Source organism: Mustela erminea, chromosome 7 (genome assembly GCF_009829155.1).
Source record: "Mustela erminea isolate mMusErm1 chromosome 7, mMusErm1.Pri, whole genome shotgun sequence".
NCBI classification, from domain to species: Eukaryota; Metazoa; Chordata; class Mammalia; order Carnivora; family Mustelidae; genus Mustela; species Mustela erminea.
Window position 1 is genome coordinate 30,950,254 of NC_045620.1, and position 25,625 is coordinate 30,975,878.

Genomic DNA, 25,625 nt, shown 5'->3' on the forward strand with positions numbered 1-25,625 from the left:
CAGGTTATTTTTTTCCTGGAGTTGATGAATGGCATTGTTTTGTAGACCTCTGAGGTACTGTCATCTGGGGAGAGTTGGTTTTCACTTTGGTTTATTCCCTAGGTTCATTGTCCCCATCTCTTGTGTGATCTGTAATGACATTATGGCCTATATGTTTGGCTTCTTCTTCGGTCGGACCCCACTCATCAAGGTAAATGGGTCACCCTCACATGAAATACCACTGTGAGGGAAGGGTGGTCCTTTTTGTAGAGTAGATCAGTTTGGGGCAGAAGAAGTCTAGCTTGTATGAATGTCTTCATGTCGTCCTGGAGAAAGGCTGGCAATAACTTAGTTTCAGGAGAAAAGCCAAAGGAAGATGACTATTCATAGAGAAAAAAAGAGCTAACAGAGAAAATATCTTATAGATTATATAGACACATTTTTGGGACTTTGATCGGAATTTGCGTGTTGTCATTTAATTATATTTTATATATAATATAAAATATATTTTAAAAATATATTAAAAAATATATATATATATATAAACTGGGACAGATAGAAACTGAGGGGTATCGGGCCAGGAACAAGGAGAGCAGGCAGGGGTTGTTTTAGAAGGGAAGGAGGTTAACAGAATGAGGTGGGGTTTTTGTTTTGTTTTGTTTCTTATAGTAGGAAGGTTTTAAATAAGTAATCATTGTTCTCAAAGCCAGTTATCAAAATGACCTTTGTTAAGAGTTTGCTTTCTGTCTGTAGCTGTCCCCGAAGAAGACCTGGGAAGGCTTCATTGGGGGCTTCTTTGCTACTGTGGTGTTTGGCCTTCTGGTAGGTGGTGGTTCGCTGCTGGGTGGGGGAGTGGACAGAGACCTCCCACCCTCCCTCAGAGCTTGTCCAGGGCTAGAGAGCTTGTTTCCTGAGGCCCAGGACTCTGTCCTGCTGCACGGTAACCTTGCCCCTGAGGGGCGTGAGTATGGCACGCACTGTAACTAGCCCCATGCCAGTTCTCAAACAGGGTCTTGGCAGCTGAGGGGCGGGGCCATGAGTGCCTGCACGCCCCTCGGGCCGAGGCATGCGACGCCCAGCAGGTAGTGTTCTTGTCCACCCTTTTGATATTTCAAGGTTGGGTGACTGGCAGCTGAGAGCCGGAGGGGAGGTGGGCTCTGCCCCTTTGGCCGAGGTTCTCTCCCATGTGCGTCCTGTGGGAGGAGGATGATCTTCCCGCCCTAACCCTGCTTCTGACCATCAGGCCAGCCTCTCTCCTTTTCAGGGGTGTCTAGCCGTCCTGCAGTACTGATTCCCTTTCTTCATTGCTCCTCCGCCTGCTTCCCCCAGGCTGGCTGTTTCTCACTGTACCACTCCCTGACGTCCTGCCTCCAGTTCAAATGAAATTAAGGGATCCTGAGGAAAAGGGACCATAGCTCCCCTAAATGGGGAGAATCTTCTTGTAGTTCTTTGCCCAAATTCCTTCAGGTCTTTTATGGATTTTGACCTAGGTGTTCAGGCAATTCTGTGTAAAGCCTCAGCAGGCCATGCACCTGTTTTCAAATCCTTTTCCAAATTCAGGCAAAATACACCTGTGGGGAAGCATGAACCTCTCATTTAGTGCCCAGCTCACAGTTAGCAGGGTCCTAAGCACTGTGAGGGGGACAGCCAAGCCCCATGTGTGCTGCCTGGGTGGGCTGGCTGGGCCTCGTCTCTTCTGCCCGACTCTGCTTTTCATCCTCAGCTGTCCTATGTGATGTCCGGGTACAGATGCTTTGTCTGCCCCGTGGAATACAACAATGACACCAACAGCTTCACTGTGGACTGTGAGCCCTCGGACCTCTTCCGTCTGCAGGAGTACAGCATTCCTGAGGTGATCCAGTCGGTCATTGGCTTGGTATGTGCCGCTCACATCGGGCAAGCTATCCTTGGTTAGGTAGTGACTACAGAGAGAGAGAGCCCTCTCTCCACCACTGCCACTCCCTCAGAAAAAGCTTAGCTTCCTCCCTCCACGATGCCAGGGCCCAGGATAGAGGAGACTCGTTCAAGTCAGGTAAGGGTGAGAGCAGAAGGAGACCTTTCATCTCACCTCAGTTCATGTAGACCAGTGGTTCTCAAACTGTGCTCTGTGGATCCCTAAGGAACCCTGAGATCCTTTCAGGGGGCCTGTGAGGTCACAGTTATTTTCATAATAATAATATGACATTATTTGCCTGTTTTTACTTTGTTGACATTTGCTGTGAATGGTGCAAAAGCAGTGGTGGGTAAGCTCGCTGATGCTCTAGCACAAGTGAAGGCAGTGGCAGGAAACTGGACTAAGTCATGGGATTCTTCATGCCACACACTCGCAGTTAGAATAAGCCAGCTCTTCTTAAGAATGTCTTTGATGAAAACGTAATGTGGTTCATTTTATTATATTCTGACCCTTGAATACATACCTGTCTATACTCTTGTGTACCCAAATGGAAACTATGCCTAGAACATTTCTGCTAAATATGGCAGTCCGGTGCTTACCTAAAGGAAAGTGCGCATGTACCTGTTTGAGTTATGAGCTGAGCTAGCTGCTTTTTTTTAAATAGGGACATACTTTTTACTTGAAAAGAACTGACAAACTCTAGTGTTTCAGCCTTGTGTATTTGATAACATTTTTCTTGAAAATGAATCAAGCGAGCCTGTCACTTCAAGGAAAACCCCTGACAGTGATTGTTACTGATGATAGAATTTGGATTCCAAGTGAAAATTAATATTTTGGAAAGCATGTACCTGTCCCCGGAGTTTGACAGCTTCCTGATACTTCAAAGCTTTGTGGATGAGAGCTGCAGTGATTTTTTTGTGTGTGATTTTTTTTTTTTTTTTTAGATTTTTATTTTATTTATTTGACAGACAGAGATCACAAGCAGGCAGAGAGGCAGGCAGAGAGAGAGGAAGGAAGCAGGCTCCCTGCTGAGCAGACAGCCCGATGCGGGGCTCGATCCCAGGACCCTGGGATCATGACCTGAGCGGAAGGCAGAGAGGCTTTAACCCACTGAGCCACCCAGGCGCCCCTGTGTGTGATTTTTATAGTGATTTTAACATACGATGTTTTGATATTGCGTGTAGCAAACTGTCTACACTTGGAAGACTTACATAATTCGGTGAACTTTCGTTTTCTAAATGGCCAGTGCGTGGTGTTAGAACTGTCAGGTATGGGTCAAAGATCCATTCAAAGTGCAAGACAGATTAATGGATTTTAATGTTAAGAGCACAGAAAGTTCATTTGTAGGATTTCAAATTCCACACTGCACCAAATTCTTAAGAAACTACCACTTGTCAAGTTCTGGTGTAGTGTCAGAGAAGAATACCCATAATTATCTAAAATACTCTTCCTTGGGGCGCCTCGGTGGCTCAGTGAGCTAAAGCGTCTGCCTTGGGCTCAGGTCACGATCCCAGGGTCCTGGGATCGAGCCTCGAATCAGTCTCTCTGCTCAGCAGGGAGCCTGCTTCCTCCTCTCTCTCTGCCTGCTTTTCTGCCAAGTTGTGATCTCTGTCTGTCAAATAAATAAATAAAATCTTTAAAAAAAATAAAGTACTCTTCCTTTTTTCAGCCACTTAATTTGTGTGAGGCTGGATTTTCTCCACATAGTTCAATTAAAACATCATACTGCAACAGACTGAATGCATGATACTGAATGTCCTCTATCAGGCTGAGCAGTAGAGAGTTACAGACAAAATCCAGTTTTCTTACTAATTTTGTATTTGGAGGGAAAATAGAGTTCATTTCATAAAGACTCACTTGTGTTAACAAGGCATCTTGACTGATTTCATTTATTCTTCTTAGACAACAGTCTGGATGTACCCCTTCCAGATCCACAGCATCGCCCTCTCCACGTTCGCCTCGCTCATTGGCCCCTTCGGAGGGTTCTTTGCAAGTGGATTCAAACGAGCCTTTAAAATCAAAGTAGGAAAACCCTCTTTTTTGTTTCTCTCATTGTCTCCCAGCCTGGTCTCCTCCTGTCCCACCCCATCCACTACCCTCTCCTTCAAAATACTGAGCTGTAAATACCAAGCTATAAACCAGACTATTAATGCGTGCTCCTCTTCACCCATGGGTGGGATTTAGGCTGGTAAATTTAAAGTACATTGTTTCCGGGGCACCTGGGTGACTCATTTGGTTAAGTGTCTAACTCTTGATTTCAGCTCAGGTCATGATCTCAAGGTCCTGAGATCAAGCCCCACATCAGTCTTGGCACTGGGCATGGAGTCTGCTTAAGATTCTTTCTCTGCTCTTTGGCCGCCCCCTCCCCACATGCGCTCTCTCTCTCTCTCTCTTTCACTCCAAAAAATAATAATAACAACATTGTTTCCAAGAAAATTCATCATAGTTGACCCTTGAACAACACAGGGGTTAGAGGCACTGATCCCTCCCTCTTGTCCCCATCCTCCCACGCAGCAGAAAATTCACATACAACTGCTGACCGGAAGAATTACTGATAACAGTTGATTAACACTTATTTTGTATATCATACGTATTATAGACTGTATTCTTACAATAAAGTAAGCTAGAGGGAAAAAAATGTGATTAAGAAAATTTGAAAGAAGAGAAAATGCATTCACATCAATGTACTGTATTTACTGAAAAAAATTCATGTATAGGTGGACCCGTGTAGTTTAAACCCCTGTTGTTCAAGAGTCAGCTGTAGTTTGATTTTCAGTATATTTGTTCATGTATCTTGTATCTTTTTTCATAAGAAACATTATATCATAAGACTCTGTCCTATTATACCCTCAGCATTTGAACCAATACTTCTTACTTTCTGTTGCCCTTAGCTACTCAGGACAGTAGCTGGGCTCTGAGGTGGGACAGTAGGCCAGGGTTTGGGGTTGGCCTCCCCAGGTTGACCAGTCTTGCCCCTTCCTTTAACAGGACTTCGCCAACACCATTCCTGGCCACGGAGGTATCATGGATCGCTTTGACTGCCAGTACCTGATGGCCACCTTTGTTAATGTGTACATTGCCAGTTTTATCAGGTACAGTGCCTTTCCATCTGGACCAAGTTGGTGGGATTCTGAATGTGGTGAAATTCTAGAAGTGTAGCTACAAATCAGTGGGAGGGAAATGCATCCCAAACATGAATGCGGTTTTCAGTTGCTACTCTCTCTGGGTTCTCTGAGGGTCCCCCTGCCCTCCACAAGTAGGGAATCCAGCGGGAATAGCAGCTGTTTGAATAATCAGGCCCCAGAAACTGCTGGACCTCCGCTCAGTGCTGTTTCCTCACATTCTCTTCCAGGGGCCCCAACCCAAGCAAGCTGATTCAGCAGTTCCTGACCCTGCGTCCGGACCAGCAGCTACATATCTTCAACACCCTCAGATCTCACCTGGCGGACAAGGGGGTGCTGACAGCTGCCGTGGAGGATGAGTAGCAGCCCCAGGCCCAAGACGGCAGGAGCAAGCGAGCGAGGGGCTAGGCTCCAAGGCAAAGCCCCCCTGGTGTGACTCAGTTGATGACAAGGCTTCAACTCACTGTCTTTTTTTTTTTTTTTTTTTTTGTAGAGCATTTTTTATTTGTGGGTTTTCAGAACAATCTGTATATACAGTCTATGTGCTTATGATTTGGGTCGTGGGTAAACTACAGCTCTGAGTTGGAAAGAAATCACCGGGGTCAGACCTTTCAGGCTTTTTAAACAGAAGTTTTAACCTGGAAGACAGTGTTGCCCACCTGGGCTGCATCTGCTTGGTGCTTCTTGCTCCCAAGCTCGAGTTTCTGTTGCCGGGCTCCATCAGGGAGGGAGAGGATGTTTATCTGTGGCTGACCAGGTCAGGGCCCCTCCCCTGCCCCCGGCCTGCCCTTGTAGCTGCCCCCCCAGCTGGAAAGAGGTGCACGGCTTGGATGTCTTTGCTCCGGAGAGCTTTCACCTGGGCCTCTCGAGAATCCCTGCCCTGAAGCGACGGGACAATTGCCTTCTGTCTGGAGGGACAAAGACTGTTTAATTAGATAAACATTCTACCCGCAAGGTCCTGTAGGGCGTGAGCTCTGCTTTAAGACATGGGTTAACCTTACTTCATCGCAGACTGAAAGAAGGCTTCAATATTTTTTTTCAGGAAGCACGAGAAATTATTTATAATAGTCCGAAAAAGTACACTGTAATATTTTGAGTGTATGGGGTAGAACGGGCCGTCACGAGCCCTTCCCCCAGGTGGTCGGCTCACGTGGCTCCTCTTGGGCAGTTCGGCTAACTGTGTCTTTTCAGGGCCGATGCCGTTCACGTCTGTGCTGTAGACTTGTTGCTGCTGAATCCCTCCTGGGGGCTCTCCTGGGAGCAGGGGGTTTCTTGTTCACGTGCCCTTTGCCTGACCGACCACCCTTGTAGCTGCTGTGTTGTGTATATACTACTCTAAAGGCAAATGTGTACCTGTGTGTGTGTTTTAAAAAAATCACTTACTTCTTACAGTGATTTCAGTTGTACCATGACTTCTTCACTGCAACCACAAAATCCTGCTTACAACTCTGGAAACCTAACTTGATTAGAGGTATAGAGGTGTGACTGTTCTGAAGATTACATGCACACTTTATATATATATACACATATATATATGTGTGTGTGTATATATATAAATATATATATATGAAATGTGACCAGTTTAAATGTGGTTCGTATTTTATTGAGGGACCTTTTTTTCTTTTAAACTGTGATTCCCCCCCAACCCACCCCCGCCTTCTGATAGGAGTGATGTTGACTTTAGGGAGACAAGTTCTTTGTTAGGTCAACAAGCAGGGGAGGATAGGAAAGAGAACTGGTGCCCATCTGTGTTCAGTTATTCCGTGCCATGCTGGTTCTCCTTGCCAATTGAGGGTGCGGTGACTTGCTTCAGCACCTTGGTCTGCTACTGTTTCATTCTGTTTTTGTTTTCGTTAGTCGTCCTTGAAAGCTCACGGTCAGCTCAGCTCACTGCCATGTGCGGGCACAGGGCGGCAGGCCCTTGTTGACATGGCAGCTCACGGTCACTGCCTGGGTCTCCCCACGAGTGCAACATTGAAGCAGCTTTCCCTGTCTGAGCTTGTACTTCTGTTTCAACATGTGGCTTTCCTGGTTCAGGGCTGAGGGCCCCTTAAAAACAAAGTGTGTTTTTGTGTGGGGTTTCCATTCTGCCCGGGTGACCCTGGGCAGGACACATCCCTCTCTGGGTCCTCGTGTTCTGAGCACTCCCTTAATTCAGTATTCCTTGATTCTGACTGAGCAAGTTTGTGTCACCAGAGGCTACTTGTGGGTATCGAGTTGTGTCCTGGGCACACAAACAGCAAGAGCTTTCAGGCCGTTTCTAAATGCTTGTCTTTGAGATGAATCAGTATCTCACCAACCAATCTTAAACAGTGGAGGTCATTAGTAACAAATGTAGTTTTCACATTGAAGAATGGACTTGGTTCCTAAAACCAGAGACAGAAGGGGTTGTCTCTGTCACCTTATTGTGGGCCTGCAGTGGGCCCTTGGTGCCTGGGGCCCAGCAGCCCTTGAATAGGGGCATCGTTGGGATCAGCGTGCCTGGCACAATCCTTTGTGGAAGGCGGTGGTTGCTGAGGGGGCCTCTGGCGTCCTGGGAGACTGAAGCTGGATGCTCACAAGAGCTCTTCGCAAGAAGTCCAGAAGGTCAGCTTCGGTTTTATCTTCTATTTTCCCCACATGCTTTCTGGTCAAGGAAGAGGAATTTCCTAGCCTAGTAGCCAGGCAAGCAAAGCCACCTGTGTCTCTGTCTATACACAGTGTTTTTCTTTCTCCCATTTATTGAGGTATTTCACCATATAAACAAGATTGCTAGAGGCTATTTTAACATACCCCTGTGCAGGTCTTCATGAATGGCATAACTTGCTTCAGATCCACTTGTTTGTGTGTGAGAAATAAAATGTGACAGAAGCTGTGTGCTCTCCCTTGTGACTTCCGCGTCTCCCTTCCATGTGTGGTGTGATGTTTCCCACTTGTTATTGCATCATAAATATCCTGCAGTCCTGGTTTAGAGACTTTTGTTTTCTGCTCTGAATCTTCCACTTTCTCACAGCGGCCCTCTAAGGCGCCTCAGGTGGGAGTCCCGAGCACCTTGTGGCTGAGGACGCAGAGGCCCAGAGCAGAGGGAGCCTTCCCCAGGGTCACGTGGCAGAGGCAAGCCTCACTCTACCTTGCACTCTGCTCACAGGGACTGGGTTCATCCCTAGCCCCACTTGCTTTTGTGAAAGTGGTGGTCAGTGTGCCAGGAATTCAGCATCTGGTGGACCTGTGCCCCAGGATGGAGCTTAGGGAGGGAGCTGATGAGCAAGGTTGTCATGGAAACCAGGGAGCATCTACAGAGTGTTCTCCCTGGGGACTGCTCAGGGGATACCCGAGTCTTTTCCCCTTATGAGCACTTGCCACCCCTTTCACTGCATTGCCTCAGCATTGAGAAAGTCACATGTATGTTTTGCTTCTGAGAGTGAAACCCCCTAAGGCAGCCTGGGTCTTGTTTGTGTTTATTATTTTTTGCCTATTTCATATTCTGAGCATATTAGTAGCTATAGTATAATTATATTTAAAATGTATTTACTCTTAGTATTTTCTATATTCTGTATTTCTAAGTCGATAATGTATGTCTGAAGTTAGTATCTCTTTCACTTTTAGAAGGGGTAAAATGTAGTATTTCATCATACACAGGTGGACTTAGGAGCCATTTTTGTGGTATTTATTTATTTTTCCCCACTGGGCTTCTTCTCCTGTAACTTGACATATTTTTGGAATCTTTCTGTATACCCTATTTTAAAGGAGATTAAACAGACCCTGATTTGAGTAAGCTAGTTGCCGAGTTGGCTAGAGGCTGATACGAATGGATCCTTGAGTTCAGATCTTCCAAGTGTCCGTGAGTCCGCAGCTGGCCCAGAGCACCCCTGATGTTGATGGGAGACGGCGGGGGCGGGATGTGAATGACTCAGGGCAAAGTGCGTCACTGCTCAGAAAACTCAGCAATGGCCTTGCTCTGTAAGGAGCCTGCCCAGGTCCATTTCTAAGCAAGTAGCTTTTCATTACTCTACCAGATGTTGTCTGTCTTTGCCAGAACCTCTTCTTGTGTCTGAAGTGTCTTTGGCACCGTCGCGATCTTTCAGACTAACTCTGTGCTCACCTTCCTTTCCCATTGCAGTGATGTGCTGAGTAGCAGGTAGAGTGGGGAGGGGGTTGGTTTCACTTGGACCCACCAAAGTGGGTGGAAAGGGCTAAGAGGAGGATGTCCAGGTGGCTGTGTAGACATCACAGGACGGTAAACCATTTGCAGACTCACTGTGCTTGTCTGCAGCAGGGACCCCGAAGGAACAGCTGGAAAAAACCATTGGCTTCCCGCAGACCGGCTAACTCTTGGGCAGAGTCTCATTCTGTCCTTGTCATGGTCAAAATGAATTTCTCCTTCCCTCGATTGCTGTCCACACAGTTGCCCAGTTTCTAGTTTTTGAAAACATTTGCTACTCCCACTACCTGACTTGGTTTTCCTTGTTGGGTGAGGATCTGATGGCTTGACCTGCAGAGGGTGCTGCCCTTTGGGCCAAGTGATAATGAGTGAAAGGTCTCTTCTAGGCCCACCTCCTCTTAGTCCCAGACTCTGCTCACCCACATCCTTGTAGAAGGCGGCCCTCTTCTCAGTAACGAATGGAGTCCCAGCTGCTGACTGCTTGTACCACTGGATGGTGGCCCTGTCTTTCTGTTCCTCCTGGCTCTGCCCTGCCACCCTCCCCTTTTCAGGCTGACCAGCAGTGACCTTACTTATCTGGGCTCTCAGAAGGGTAGAGGCTATTCTTCCCTGGGGCTCTCTCCTGACTGAGTGAGATTTTCGCTGGTTTGTATGTAAACTGTTTTCGAGGGCAAAGAGATCATAGCTGTGAGGGCCGTTTGGGAGGTATACTTTGGATGCTGAAATGTTAGGGTTTGTAGAACATGTGGGTGATTTATGAGACTGGGGGCAGAATAGGTGACATCTAGGACCTTATGGCCAGTGGGTTTCAAATCTGTTGGCCATTTGAAGACTCTGTCCTGTTCCGTCCCTCTCTCCACCAAATGCCTTTCTGCTGAAGCTCCTTTTTATTCTTGAGCCAGTAAGATGCCAACAGTGTGTTTGTTAATAATAACTGCAATAATAGTCATAGTGCTTAATATGTGCCAGGTATAGTGCTAAGGGCTTATCCCTTTTAATCCAGAAAACAACCTTTAATTAGGTATTATCCCCATTTTATAGGTAAGGAAACTGAGGCACCATGACAGGCTGATCTCAGTGGCTGAGGAGATAGACTTCCAGCTCCAATAGCCCTAGGTCTGGGCAGGTTACTGGGTGTAACTCCAACTGGTGGAGTCTGAGAGTTGCACCTCCCTCGTGGGAATGTTGTGAGGATTTTTAGGAGATAACGCATGTAAGCATTTAGCATAGTGTCTGGCACATAGTAAGCCTTCAATAAATGGTAGTTATTTTTGTTGAACTCAGCGAGTAAATTGAACCTAGTTGATGTAATGCCAGAGACTAGATTCTTAGTCACTGCACTGTTACTGCCCAGCACGCATCCTGGGTGTTCACAGTCTAAAAGATTTTGAGAGAAGTTATCCAACCTTAACACCCACCTCCAGTGTCTGGGTGCATCACACTTCTCTTTCCTTTTATCAGGCTGGCCTTCTAAATGGCCATAAGGATAGTCAGAAATTGTCCACTCTTAGTTGGAATGGTTTCCTTGAGGTCTTGCCCACTTCCTGTTGCCCCTGGTGTGGACTTTCCTTGGAGAAGGAGGCCCTTACTTCCTCCCTGTTGGTGCCTCTGCTCCATGAGAGGGGAGGGCCTGTGAGTCACCATGGACCCTGTTTTCTTCTGCCCAAGGACTATGCCTTTTGCACACAGCGCAGGGGCCTGCAGCTGTTCCCTGTGTGGGGGGACCTCTCAGTGGGGGAGAAGAGAAGCCTTCTGTGTGGCAGATTATAGCAGTGACAGAAAGCCTAAAAGCTCTGCCCGCACCCTCACATTGCCAGACAGGGGCCTTGTGTTTCGAGCTTCCTTACAAGTACTAACGGGCTAGAAGCAGGTGACCTCTTGAGGACAGATGGTGTGGGGTGTTTCTCTTGGAGTCTGGGTTAGCTAGAATCGAGCTTAGTTTAAAGGATCACATGGGTGTGTGATGAATGAAGGGGAATAGGCACTAGATTGTGCAAAAAATCTTTTCACTTGGTTTTCTGAGTAGAGATGGGGACTTGGGGAGGGCATGGGTGTGAGGTGGAGGCTTCTTTGCTTTGGAGGAATCTTGTTGACAGAGAATCCACGAAATTCTCAAACCAATGGACTAGTGATAACAGAACTACCGATTGAACATGGACTGTTTCCTGGGTGTTGGTGGGGAAAGAAGACCAGACTCAAAGGCCCATTGTATTTAAAGAATGGTTTCTCCCCTTCAGTTGAATAATGAAGTACTGGCTATGACAGGAATCAGGAGAAGGTTGTGGAAGAGTTCAGTAAGCAGCTGCTGATCTTGGCTTGCCCTCATGCCCTTCTGGACCAGCATTTGCCAGGCCTGGCACTTCTTCCCTTACTGTTGAGTCTGATGGACGCAGGCTGCTTTCTGTCTGTAGAGAAGTTGTCCTCTCAACTGGGGATGAGGACCCAGTTGGGCTGTCGATGGCCCTGTGTTGGTCTCCCAGGCATTAGGCAGGGCCTGGCTCCTTGCAGCCTTTTCCTGTATATAGTGCTCTAGGGGTTTAGGTGGTTCGGCCACCTGTGATTCTGTTCCAAGTGAAATTGTGTCTCTGATCTCATCCCCGTTGCTGTTTTTGTCCTTGGCTCCTGGAACACGTCTGCTTCTCACCTCCATTTGGTTCCTGGACTGGGCTTGCTGCCTTGGTGCCTGGAAACGCCAGAATAGGAAGGGAGTTAAGAATATTTTCTAGGGGACAGAATGTATATACATGTTTTTCTGAGAGTGTCCTCGGTGTGCTGCTTCGTTTTCATACACAGAGCATTGTGTTGCTACCTTATGTCCCACTGGCTGGGTGTCTGGGACCTGGCTAGAAAGAGAAAGGGCTGAGCAGACATCAGGGCTGATAAAACTAAAGGACTTGGACCCAAGAGAACAAGTCAGGACAGGATGCAGAGATGGGGGGTTTCCAGCCAGAAGACCGCTGAGGAGCTGTGGGGGCAAAGGAGAGGCCAGGAGCCCCACAGCTGAGGACAGACGGACAGAGGCCAGCACTGTGTTTTATAGGTGTGGGGACCAGAAACAGGGCTCAGAAGCCCATCCAGGAAGATTCAAAGCTCGTGGATTATGGATTATCTTCTGGAGCTGATGCTGATACCAAATTTTAATTTTTATTGATGCTTAATATTTTCCAAAAGAGGAAGGGAAAACCAAAGTGGGCGAGGTAAGAGGCTCCCCCTTGGAGCCCTGGGAGCTCTGTGTTGTTGGGTGAGTTGGGCGCAGCTGTGAACCCGCTCAGGTCTGTGTGCTCCGAGTATCTGTTTAATGGGAAAGACGCCCCACACAGAAATGGCCTCCCCACCCACACTGGGGAGTGTGAGGCAGTCACCTAGGGCCCATCACCACCTGTGTCTGCCACCCAGAGCTTAGCCTGGATGTACCCTGCCCCCTCGAGGTCAGTTTCTCTGCCCCTTCTCTGGGGGGTGCGATTCAGTGGACCCACACGGATAAGCCAGGTACTGACATTCGGTTTCTGGCCCTCAGGTGCGGGGGACCTTGGAGCCACTCTTGGGTGTGTGTGCAGCCCACCAGATAGCCCCTGAGGCCTCCACAGTTGTGTGTGTGTGTGTGTGTGTGTGTGTGTGTGTGTGTGTGTTGTGCCCTTTAGTCGACATGGGGGTTCACAGAGTCTGCGTGTATTCGCCACAGCTGACCTTTGTGTGCTGTCTGATCTGTGTTGAACAATACATGTAGATGCTTTTTCAGTGCAGTTCCAGAACATCCTATATTGTACATTGGGAAATATTTACCTTATTTATATACCTGAATGTTCCTGTTACACAAATAAACATCTATTAAATTCTGTGTTGCTCAGTGGTTTCTGCTGGGGGAGGAGTGCCTTTTGAAGGCACACACCGGCTTGGCTTGAGAAGGGGGTGGTTTGTGTGGAGCCAGCATCCTTTCCCAGAATGCTGCCGACCCCTGCCTGCTTCTGGAGACACTCTGCCCTTGGCCTTCGCAACCTCCTCTCTTGGCTTTTCTTCTGCTTCCCTAACTCTTCCTCCTCTGCCACTTTTCTGAGCATCTTCTTCCACCTGTCCATCCCTCAGACCGTGGCACTCTGCCCAAGGCTCTCTTGTCCCCAACACCGAACTCTGTCCTGTGTTCTGACCCACTCTCAGGGCTCCAATGACCACACTCACCTCCACGATTCCCAAGTGCACATCCCTAACCCACATAGGCTGTGAGGTCTCTTCATATGGACTTTGCACGACCAAACCCAGACCCTGGCCCTTGACCCACACGTGCCCCAGTCCAGTGTTGTGTCCCACAGAGTTGTGTTCCACGGCTGGTACCTGGGAGCCATCTCGTCCGTGAGCACAGCCCGCCCGTCCTACCTTCATCCTGCCAGCCTGCGGGCTCTCCACAGCCTGGCTCCCTCTGCCGTCCCAACCCTTCCTCTCCGTCTGGGGCAAGATTTCTCCGCTGAAGCCCTCCTGCGGCCTGAGGGCCAAGTCCAGGCTTGTTTGTGAGTTCCCCAGTCTGTAACCTCTGACCCCACACCTGGGCCCTATTCTCTTACAACCATGCTCCGTGCATGTCCCTGCTTTGTCCCAGCTCCCTGCCTCCATGCTGTTTTCCCTGCCAGATTTCTCTTCTCTCCCCCTGGTTTCCCCCACCTGCCTAACTCCTACTCACTTTACTGTCCTACCCCAAGACTGCTTTCCCAGCAAGACTGTGGGCCTGGTGGAGGTGGTGGTGGAGGACACCCTGAGTCTGTAGTACCAGGACCCAGTGGGCCGGCCCCACCTGGGCTAGTACTTTGGGCCAGTGGGACCTCCACTGTTTGCCTTTTGCAAGGGGCCTCTGCCTTTTTTGCCCACAGGGACCCTAAATGGGGGGACTTCTGGGATGAACTGCTTCCCAACAGTCAAGGTGCAAAAATTCTGCATTTACTTCTTTAAATCCCACAAAATCTCACTCCAAACCTTGGGTTTCCAAGGTTAAGGAGAAACTGAGCATTGGTTGTTTGCCCCGGCTGCCTGCCCCTCTGTTGTACTGGGAGCCACGGGCTCGTGTGGTGCTGTCCATGTGCTAAAGGCTCTTGTCGTCCTGGCCTGTGAGGTCCATCTGCTCACTCAGAGGAGGCCCCAGTCCCCCGTGGGCAACCGTGCAGTCTGCTGCTAATGTCCTTCCACCTCAGAGCCCCCGTGCTCGGATCTGGATGGTCTCCATGCACTCAGCACAAGCTTCTGGAGCGCCCGCTCCGTGCTTGGCCCGTCTGGACATTGGGATGCAACAACCAAGTCTCTGTGCTCATGGAGTTCATTTCAGGAGAGCATGGCAGACACTTGAAAAAGGCAATAGCTAGTTAGCTGGAGAAAATGTAGCCAGGAGAGGAGAACGCGGTGGGGAGTGATTATTTTAAATAGGGTGATCAAGGAAGACCTTGCTACCAAGGTGACGTTTGGGCAACTGGGCACACTGAAGGGTGTGGGGAGGGTGTTTGCGCAGATGCGCAGCAAAATGCGACACGTCCTCGAGGAGCTGCAGTGGTGGATGGAGTGGGGTGAATGGGGAGCAGCAGGGATTGGAAACGAGGTCCCAGAGATTGGGGGTTATCATGCAGGGCAAGACCACTGGCTTTTACTTTGTGCAAGATGAGAGCTGTTGGAGAGTTTGGAGCCCAGGAGTGATTTGATCTGATGTTTGTTCTCAAAGTGACTCGACTGCTGTGCTAAGAGCAGATTTCAGAGGGGTGTAAGGAGCAGGACCAGAGAGGGGGACACAGCAGCAGCCGAGGCAGCAGGGGACAGTGGCTCGGTGTGGCTGGTACAAGGAGAAATAGCAACATCATTCAGAATTTGCTGGAGGATTCTACTTGACATGGGAGAGGGGTGAAGGATGGCTGTGGCTCTACTGGTCTGGGCTACTGGGAGAACGGCATCCCCATTGTTTGGGGCTGAAGAAGGCTGGGGGAGAACAGGTTTGGGGTGGGAGGTGGAGCAGGGGGAGATCAGGAGTTTGGTTTTGGACACAGTAAGTCTGATGTGCCTGTGAAATACCCACGTGGGGATATCCAAACCAGGGGGGTGGCCAAGATACGGAGATTATTCTGGACCAGAAGACTAGATGAGACCATTGATGGGGAAGAGTTCAGATCCAAGGCCAAGGTCTCTGTTCATTGTTCTGCACTTAGGAATCTGCTTCTTTTCGGCTAGGGCCCTTGCTTTCAGTGAGATGGTCTCGTTTCTCAGGGATTCTCAGACAGTCCAGCTCTTGGGCCAGGGCAAAGACTTGGATGAAGTTTGTCTTTGGGTGGCCCCACCCCCACCGGACAGCAGAAGTAGCTGCTAACTTCCTCCTGGGTAGGGGGCCAGAATTTTAGAGGCTTGAGTGCCTTTTCCTTGAGAAGGAGGGGAGCCATGAACTTTTTGGTCTTTGGGGGGAAGGTGGCAGACGGAAACAATAGAAGAATGACTTCTGTATTCGGATATTCAGAGGACAGGCCATTGCGGTAGAAAGCCCCAGAGAATGGACTGATGGCCTGACCATGACATCATCACAAGCCATTTCCTCCCCATAAAAGACACGGCTAGTTCCAAAATCCATCAAAGCCCCAGTAGCTGTCAAATGGAATAAAATAATGTTGCCATTCCCTTTATGCCTCTTCTCAGTTTTAACAAGAAAGCTCAGTACATTTTCAGGGTCAAATGCGTGTTCATCCGAGACTAGTTTCAGGGTTAATTCAGATTTCTATTTGAGGTGACTGAAGCTGTTATTCCTACAGCAAAAATGGGCCCCTCTGATCTCGTTCATGTGGTCTTGATTTCTCTGAGATTCGAAGAGCCTTGGAGGTAGTACTTTCTAAGTCAGTGATTCTCAAGCTTGGCTGCACATTGGAATCACCTGAGCAACTGGAAAGAGAACGTCAGAGCCCAGGCAGCACCTCAGACCAATGACATCAGAATCCGGGTGTTTTAAAGAAATTCCCAGGTGAGTCCAATGTGCAGCCAAGGTTGAGAACCAGAGGTTGAAATGCCCTCCCGGGAGTCTGTCCCCTATCAGACACCCCTTCTCCCCCTGCAGGTGGTCAGTGCGCTCGTGGACAGCATCTCCAATGGAGAGTCGCAGGTGCCCAGTGGTGAGCCTTCTGGATTAATCGCTGGAATGGTGTTGTGCACCACAGCCACAGTGTAGAATGATGTGCCTTCCGGCCCCTCCACCCAGAGCTCATTCCGTCATCTCGCATCTCGCAGACTGGGTCTGCTTCTATTTTGCTTCACAGATACCCTCAGTGTTCACTATGTGCTCCCAGGCAGCTCTGGTCCTTGCCACCAGCCTTGTCTTCCCAAGCTCCCCATTTTCTGCCCTTCCTTCTTCCTTATGAGAAATGCCTCTGCCCCTTCCCTCTGCCAACCAGTGTCTGGACACACACAGGCTTATCCCTTTTGAGGGTGCCCTTTCGTTCCCTGTAGTTGTGAATACGTGTGTGCATTGGTGGGGCTGCACATGGGGTCCTTGGGAACTGAAGACCTATAGTCCAAGAGGTAGCTTCTGCTTCCTCTCATCTCAAGCTTGGTCCGCGTACTCCGGACCGGCTGCAGTGCTTGTGATTATCGTCATGACCACGAGCCCTGAGGGTCATCGTTTTGTGGTCTCCTGCAGACTCCATCAGTTGCCAGCTACTGTCTCAGGAGAGCTGTGGTTGGTGGCTTCCTGTAGGTACAATTATTTACATTTTTATTTGAAATAATTTTTTAAAGTATTTAAAAAAAATTTATTTGACAGAGATGGGGAGAGAGAGGGAGAGAGCAAACAAGCAGGGGGAATGGCAGGCAGGAGAGAAGCAGGCTCCCCAGTGAGCAGGGAGCCCAGTGTGGGGCTCGACCCCTGGACGCTAGGATCATGACCTGAGTGATCAGTGGCTTAACCGACTAAGCCTCCCAGGCGCCCTTGAAATAATTTCAGACATATAAAAAATAGTGTGAAGAATTCCCTCCAGACTTCACCCAAATTCCTCAAATGTGAACGTTTTATCAATTGAGTTATTCCCTCTCTCTCTCTCTCTCTCTACACACACACACACACACACACACACACACACACACACACTTTTTCAAATTGTTTGAAATTATAGACATGAGGCCCCTCAACTGTTATGTAACCTTATTCAAATTCCACCAATGATTGTAATAACGTTCTTCATAACAAAACAATACATAGAGTTTGGACTGAGGAAATTCGTCATTGCCAGTGGCTCTGCCACTCTGAGAATGAGAAATACCATCCCTGCTCTCTTCCCACCCTGTCTCCCCATGGCTGCCACCACTTCGGGGTCAGATGGAATCACTCCAGAGGCCTAGGTGACACTGGGCCCAGCGCAGCGAGGCAGTGCTGTCATGAGCCCAGCAGAGGGCAGCCGTGAGTCACAAGTGAGGCCCAGGGCTTTGCTGTGAGAGGACTCTGGGTGGAAGCCTCGCCCAGTGGCTACCAGCTTTGTTGTCTTGAAGGAAATACTCAACCACTCAGCTTCCTCCTCTATCGAATGGAGATAGAGCAAATCTGCAAAGCACTTGTCCAGCACCTAGTACCTACTACGCACCCATCAGAAACTTATTTGTGGTACTACCCCCGTGGTCTGAGAAGAGAATTTCTGGGGGATGCAGGCAGGGGAAGGAGCTGGCACCCACGCTCCAGCAAAGACAGGAGCAGAGCCAGACACAGAGGCTGGTGCACCCACCAAGCAGGAGGCTCTCGGGAAGGAAGGCAGGGGGAACTGAAGTTATCAATAGCAGCTAAATTATTGACCTTGGGCATCCCAAGGTCAGTTAGATCTGAAATTCTCCCTGGGATGCTGCCTGAGCATGTCAGGGCATTGCACAGATTCCCACGTGGTGCTGCAACCCCCAGCACCCCCGCTCCCAGCCCCGCCACGGAGGCCCTCACAAACCCACAAAGGAGGCGTGGCTGGCCTTTTCTTTTATGGCTGGGAGAATGACCCACCTTGTCTCCTGAATCCATCATTTCCTGGTGTGACCTGATGTGACCTGGGAGCTTCAGGCAAGTTCTTTAACCTTTCTGTGCTTGTTTCCTCAGCTGTGAAGCAGGGGTAATGGGAGCCCCCGCCCCACGGCATTGTTGTGAGGGTGACATGAGTTAGGTCTTGGGAAGACCTTAGACTAGCTTCTGGCACATGATATGTTTTCATAAATATTAGCTTTTTTTTTTTTTTAAAGATTTTTTATTTATTTGTCAGAGAAAGAGAGGGAGAGAGAGCGAGCACAGGCAGACAGAGAGGCAGGCAGAGGCAGAGGGAGAAGCAGGCTCCCTGCCGAGCAAGGAGCCCGATGTGGGACTCGATCCCAGGACCCTGGGATCATGACCTGAGCTGAAGGCAGAGGCTAAATCCACTGAGCCACCCAGGCGCCCATAAATATTAGCTCTTATCATTGCAGTGTTTCCCTCCTCCCTTCTCTTCCTGATCTGTGTCCTTGGCCTTTGCATATCGCCCTGGAGACAGCCCCATGGGGGTGAAGGAGTTAGTGGGGAGGGCAGCCGTCCCTCGCTTGAACATTTCTGTTGTCCACAATGGCTGCTCACACTGAATTCCCTGGAGTCACCAGGGATTTTAAGCCATGTGGGATTTTAAGCTGACCAAGGGCTCCCTACCCGCCCATTAGCTATTGCCGCAAACATACCAGAGAGCAAGGGAGCTATAAAAATCAATAGGGCCATATCAATAAGAAGAGGCTGCCGAAGATGGGACACTCCAAACGTCAGTAAGAGTAAGAAGTGCATTTGATTGAACCCTATCAATTGTGTTTAAAAACATGAGTTCCGGAGGATATTTACGCTCAGTGGATCACCACCAAAGGATGCTAGAAAAAGAGATCTCTTTCTAGAATGTGTAAACAAAGGGGCAGAATCAAGCATGGACCCTGCCTTGTCTAAATAAACTGTACCCGGAGAATCCAATACCTGCTGCATGAAGATGAACGTACTAGCCGCCTAGGTAGCGATTTTGAATTTGGTAAATAAAGTGAAGAATTAAGAGCAAGGAAACAGATTGCACATCTATGATCACTTGGTGTATGACCAAGGTTAGTGCTGCCGGCAAAGGTTGGTCTTTCCCGTAATTGCGGACCGGGCGCCACTGTTTCCTGGTAAGAGGCTCACTGCTTAGCCTAGGACAGAGGTGGTCGTGGGGAGGGGGAGAGAGCCGAGGGAGCAGGCACTAACTGCATGAAGGATGTTTCAGAGGAGGAACACCTGGACATCTCCTGCTTTGCCTGTCCCCACGCTGCAAATCAGAACTTCTTATGGTAAAGTCGCGCTCTTCTGGGAGCTGAGAGCACCATCCAGGGCTGGCTGCTTTGGTGCGTTTGTTTCTGTTATCTCTGTTTTGACAGCCTCTCTCTTTCTGGCATTTCGTGGGCGTCAGCATAATTAGGTTTGCAGAAGTAACAGTGCTGCTTCTTCTGCCCGCTGAGTGTGATTGATGTGACTGTGCTTTGCGTGTATTCGGTTGCTCTGTGAAAATGATACCCCGTCTACACTGGAGCTTGCAGAACCGGAAGGGCTGAAGGGAGAATCCACGTGGTCAGTCCTTTAAGCACCTGCTTTAGGTTGGGCTTCTCTGGGAGCAGACCCCAAGACGGGAGGTTTATTGAGAAGTACGTTCAGGGCAAACCTGCAGTGGTGTGGGAAGCAGACCGAGAAGGGGTTATTAACCAGCAGGTCCTGTCAGGGGCAGCTGGGCTCCATCCCCCTGCAGGAACCTGTGAGGCTGGGAAGAGCACGTTCTTTGGCGTTGGCACCACCAGGAGGCGCCGAAGTTCCTCCAACCTGCTTTGTCCCCGGTTGAGGGGAACTTCTGGTGGCATCAAATCCTCTAGCACCCTGTACCCCCTGTTCAGTGCGCTAAGAACTTTTCCACAGTCCAAGGCAGCCCCGCAGGCGACGGGTGGCAAGCACTTGCGTAGGAACCCGTGGCACATTGGGAACCTTGAGGGCACAGGGGGTTTTGGTGGGGCCCTCATGTCCTCAGCCACAACAGCTTTCAGGGAAGACCTGGGCTGCAGGATCGCAGGACAGGACTGGGAGGGCAGGCGGATAGTCTTTCCAAGCATGACACAAAGGAGACCTTTGGGGTCTGTGGCAGTGAGATCCTCATGACCGATTGTGAATAATAGCTAAATAATGGACCATGACCGCTCCATCTCAAAATAGCCCATGCATTTTTGATATTTCATCCAACTATTTTGTTCTTTAAAATAGCCAGCTTAGGGGTGCCGGGGTGGCTCAGTGGGTTGGGGTCTGCCTTCGGCTCAGGTGGTGATCTCAGGATCTTGGGATTGAGCCCCACATTGGGCTCTCTGCTCGGCGGGGAGCCTGCTTCCTGCCCCCCCCCATGCCTGCCTCTCTGCCTACTTGTGATCTCTCTCCTTCCCTGTCAAATAAATAAAATAAAATCTTAATAAATAAATAAATTAATTAATTAATAATAAAAAATAATAAAAAATAAAAATAAATAAAATAGCCAGCTTGGATGTAGCCCACGCAACTTTTGGAGAAAGGATGGGCTGGGTGTGGCCAATCTTTTCCAGAAATGCATGCAGGCACTATTGAGATAATTAGCTGGCTTTAATTTATTGATACCTGACCCCTGGGAGCTCAATCTATTGGATTCTGGAAGGCACACAGCATACTGCATAAGGATGCTGGCTGATGGGGGTCAAGGGCAGAACAGCTACGCTCACTAGCCTCCAATGTCCAGCAAGGAGTTATATCCAATCTGGATACATCTGGACACAAGGAATCTACAACCTGTCTGGAGGGTGTATCTGTTTCTAATTGGTACCAAGTTAGCATATGGGTTAACAGGAGCCCTACATAGGAAAAGTGAGTTTAGAAGAGAATGGTTTATAGCCGCAATATGTCATTGGTCAGCCGTTGGGCATCATGAAGGCACTGTACTGGTTGGTGTTCAGTGCCGACAGGAAGAGGAGTCCTAATTGTTCTGGGAGGTGCCATGTTTCTTCCCACCTCAGTCCAAATGACACTAACCCTTCTGAGGACATTTAACCATTAACTCGAGAAAGAGTGGAAAGGAGTGGAAAGTCACGTCAGCTGTCTTTAAAAACACCTTTTACTCCAAAACAACTGTGATAACAAATACCAAATAACCACACATTCCTACTTCACACAAAGGGAGAGAAACACAGGAGCCTACCAGTGGGGGCCTCGGAGAGTCCACAGCCTTAACCAGCTTCTGGAGCAGTGTGGATGTCACAAGTCCATGTAGACTTCAGAGTCCCCTGCGACTAAAGATCCAGTGAGAAGAGTGAGTTAGTCACCTTGAATGATACAACAGGAAGGTTGCAGTCTGCACTCCCACTTTGGGCAACGTACTGAACGGACCTTCCATGGGGAAGATGGTAAAAGTTCAGAGAGGGTCTTTGCCATGAGGAAAGGAATGAGGAGGAAGGAGTGGGGAACTAGCTGAGTGATTGGACACCGCCCCTCACGTCTCCGAGCCCACATCTTACACAGGCAGTGTCCACGTCTGGCTCTCTTCTTGCCATGTAGGTTTTATGGCATGGGTATCCAGGGTGTCACTTCTGGTACAAATGACATTCTACTTACACTTTCTCTTGAAAATGATGTACTTTGCTTCCGATCACTTCTTGTCCCTTGCTATCACTTTGAAATGAGCCACTCTCCTAATTGATCTCCCTTTCTCTATCTCTTTCTTCATTCTAGTAGCAACACAGCTGCCAGAGTGACTCAGCCCACTCAGATCCTATCCCTCCTCTCCCAGAACCCTACATGAGATTTCCTCTCACTCAGCAAAAGCCAGGGTCTGTACGATCTGGCTTCATTTCCTCCTCATGTACTCTGTACCAATTACACTGCCCCCCTGGAATAGTACGTCCCGCCTCAGGGCCTTTGCACTTGCTGTTCCCTCAGTTTGGATTGCCCTTATCCCAGATATCCATATGACTCCTTCAGATCTTTATACCAATGTCTCCTCTATAGTGGGCTTTCTCAGCCCACCTGTCAGACCTCCCCTGTCCTCTTGCCTGATATTTCTTTTTCCATAGTGCTCACCACAATCTAACATACTACGTATTTTACTTATTCTCTCTCCCTCTTAAGGATGAGATTCCCGAGGGCAAAGATTTTGCCCACTTTGTTCACTGTTGCATCATAACCTCCTGAAACCGGGCTGGGCCATAGTCAGTGCCCTACAATACAGATTAAGTATGAATGGTGGGAACTGAGCGCTGCTCATTCCATGAATTTATCAGCAACCATCCCAAATGGCCCCTGGGATCACTTCCCTTCTGGATTCCCAGGTACGTGAAAGGTTAGATGTTTTGGCCTCTCCTTCCTAATTCCCTATTTCTGTCTAGCTGTATGGACAAAATGACATGAAGTCCTCTGGTCTATGGTTTCCCATAAAATAATGGTTTTGAACTGGATGATCCTGGGGCTCCTAACTTCTAAATTTAGTCTCCTAAGCTTTAGACCTCCCCCCCCCCCCCATTTCTACTTTCATGTGGTCAACCTTCAACAAAACTGAACTACCAGGGTAATTTCTGATTCCTTCTGGGGAGTCTCAGCTGCCTACTGTAGACCCCCCTCCCCCGCAGTGACTGGCCCAGGTCTTGGCTCTCACCAGTCCAGGGCACACTGACTACAGTCCATTGTGAGCCCCTGCACCTTTCTGCATAAGACTTTTCTCTCCACAGGGAGGAGGTGGAAAGTTCTGGGGAGTAGGCGTCCTTCAGCTGCTGGTGTATGAGTTGGCAGATAAATGATCCAGTCCCTTTGTCCTGCTGGTGGGCTAACTCTGAGCTGTGTTTTATGCTCTGTCCTGGAGCTGCCTGAAGACTGAGCCCCAGTTTCCCAGGGGGGCGTTCTGCTTGTTGCCACTTCCTGCCATCTCTCTATCTCTCACCCTACTCCCCTTACCAGTGTTTCAGTGTTTCAGGGTTTCAGGGGATCACCTCCCTAATCATCTACTAGCACTCAAATCCTGTCTCGGGTCTCTTTCTGGGGAACCCCCTAAGACACTGTTCCCTAACTTCTGCTGTCTCTCAGTGTGCCTGCCTCCGGGAGTCCTCCTTTCTCTGGGATTGGGGGCAGTACTGGCCTCATCATCCTTTCTTTCTTTCTTTTTTTTTTTCAAAGATTTTATTTATTTGACAGAGAGAGAGATCACAAGTAGGCAGAAAGGCAGGCAGAGACAGAGCGGGAAGCAGGCTCCCCGTTGAGCAGAGAGCCCGAAGTGGGGCTCGATCCCAGGACGCTGGGATCATGTGTCGCTCTCGACCCGCAAGAACGACCCGTAGGCGAGGTGAGTGGCAAACTTCTTTATTCACAATCTTCAGCCGGGGACCCCCCCCAGTCTAAGACCCTCAAGTATATCTCCACCAAGTGCGAACTATATCCAATCAGAGTATACCACGACTAACAAAACTACCAATCAGAAGGACTATCTATGTGCACGCATCGTGCTCGTGAGCACGTACGTGACTCCATAGGTTTTCTTTGTTCTACAGATCATGCGCCTTTCCCTTGACTCCTGGTATCTATCAAACGTCACCCGCGAATGCACTCACAGTCCTTGGGTTAATCTCTCACTCCTCCCACTCTTCAGGCCTCGCTTAGTACGTGACTCCCTGCTCCTGCTGCATGGCTCTCCACAATCATGACTGAGGTGAAGACAGAGGCTTTAACCCACTGAGCCACCTAGGTGCCCCCTCATCATCCCTCTATGGTCCCTTTCTTCCACCATATTGCTAGGACACCTTTGGTCCCAATTCCCCTTCCCCTTTCTCCACACTAACTCCAGGCTTCAGCAAGCAAATCCCAAATCATTATGCAGAGTGATTTAACTGTTCTTTATCCTTATCTCTCTCACCTAGGCAATGCCCACAGGGATCTTTACTTCCCTACCAACCCTACCTATCAAGATGCTTGGCTAAGCGAAACAGTAAGTCTCACCCTGCACATTTTGCTTACTTCGCTGAGTGTTAGCTGCTGCTCACTCTGCAAACAGTTTAAAAACTGTATTTTCCTCATCGCATCTGGCACCCTGAGGACAAGTTAGCTCAAGGTCCACCAAGGAGCCTTAAAGCCACAGCTGGAAAGTTCTTTTGGTTCGCAGTGTTCACGGTAAGGCATGCTCTCTGTTACTCACAGGAATGACAAGCAGAGATACAAACTGTACAAGAAGATAATGTTCCTTCTTCCCGGAATCTCTCTTAAAGAGGAACGATGAGGACTCTGGGTATTATTATTTGAAATATTAGCATATAGCCTCAAATTGCCAATCAGCCTCAAGCACACACTTGAGCCTATAATTTTTCCTGAATGTCGAGCATACAGACGTTAGCCTCCATGTCCTTCACTAGACTAGCAGCACGGACACACTGGAAATAGTGAATTGCCTGCCTGGAGGCCAGGTGGATTGGAAAATAAATAATGCATTCCACAACCCCATGCGACATCATGCTCCGTGGAGCCTTAGAGATGTAATGCACTACTGTCACTCTGTGCTCCCCCAAGCACTTCTAATTAACTCAAGGACCGTGGGCCCCTGTGTGGGATTTCGGGAGAAGGAGACGTCGGGGAGAGAACGCAGATCAGAGAGGTTTTTTCCCTTCCTTCTCATCTTCATCTGCATTTGGCCACCTCAGATCTCTTTGCCTCAATGGTAAGGGGCAAAACAAAACAAAACAACTTCCCAAACTCAATTAATTGCAAATCTGTCCATCTAAACACCCAACCCCGAGATCCAGCTAGATGATCAAGGTGTGACCAGATGCCATAGCCCTTACAGTCACGTTTGGAAGAATATTGGTACACAGGGATAAATGTTCACAACAGATTGCAGGGTGCGAGGCAGAATGTACAGAAAGTCTTCATTTTGACAAACTATATAGGCAAATAAAAATCATAGACACGTTGGTAAATTCCTCCCATATGGATGATACATGCTTGTATTATACCTTTAAGTTACTTACACACATCAGCTACATATACAAAAATTTGGGGAAAGTGGATATGACCGTATTCATAATGGGTACATTGGAAGGAGGAGTGGTTTGGAATTTTGGGGAAGATACTACTGGTGCGTTTTCACAGGGTTTTTATTGACCGTATTCTTTTTGTAAATAGAAAAACATATCAACAAAAAGAATATTTTCTTTCTCCTCTTGATGCAGATAGTTTGAGCAAAACTACTCCTTTTTTTTTTTTTTAAGATTTTTTTATTGGGCGCCTGGGTGGCTCAGTGGGTTAAGCCGCTGCCTTCGGCTCAGGTCAGGATCTCAGGGTCCTGGGATCGAGTCCCTCATCGGGCTCTCTGCTCGGTGGGGAGTCTGCTTCCTCCTCTCTCTCTCTGCCTGCCTCTCTGCCTACTTGTGATCTCTCTCTGTCAAATAAATAAATAAATAAAATCTTAAAAAAAAAAGATTTTTTATTGATTTATTTGACAGAGAG

At 48.7% G+C, this 25,625-nt stretch overlaps 1 protein-coding gene across 1 annotated transcript in view; it reads left to right on the forward strand.

Moving 5' to 3' along the window:
• Positions 1 to 12,974, forward strand: part of CDS2 (CDP-diacylglycerol synthase 2) — a 62,380-nt gene extending 49,406 nt beyond the window's left edge. Inside the window, exons 8-13 of the mRNA XM_032351349.1 lie at positions 103 to 190; positions 733 to 801; positions 1,703 to 1,855; positions 3,776 to 3,895; positions 4,862 to 4,965; positions 5,226 to 12,974. Of these exons, the coding sequence (XP_032207240.1) occupies positions 103 to 190; positions 733 to 801; positions 1,703 to 1,855; positions 3,776 to 3,895; positions 4,862 to 4,965; positions 5,226 to 5,358 (667 nt within the window). The 3' untranslated portion in view covers positions 5,359 to 12,974. The remainder of the gene's footprint in view (positions 1 to 102; positions 191 to 732; positions 802 to 1,702; positions 1,856 to 3,775; positions 3,896 to 4,861; positions 4,966 to 5,225) is intronic.
• The last annotated feature ends 12,651 nt before the right edge of the window (positions 12,975 to 25,625 follow it).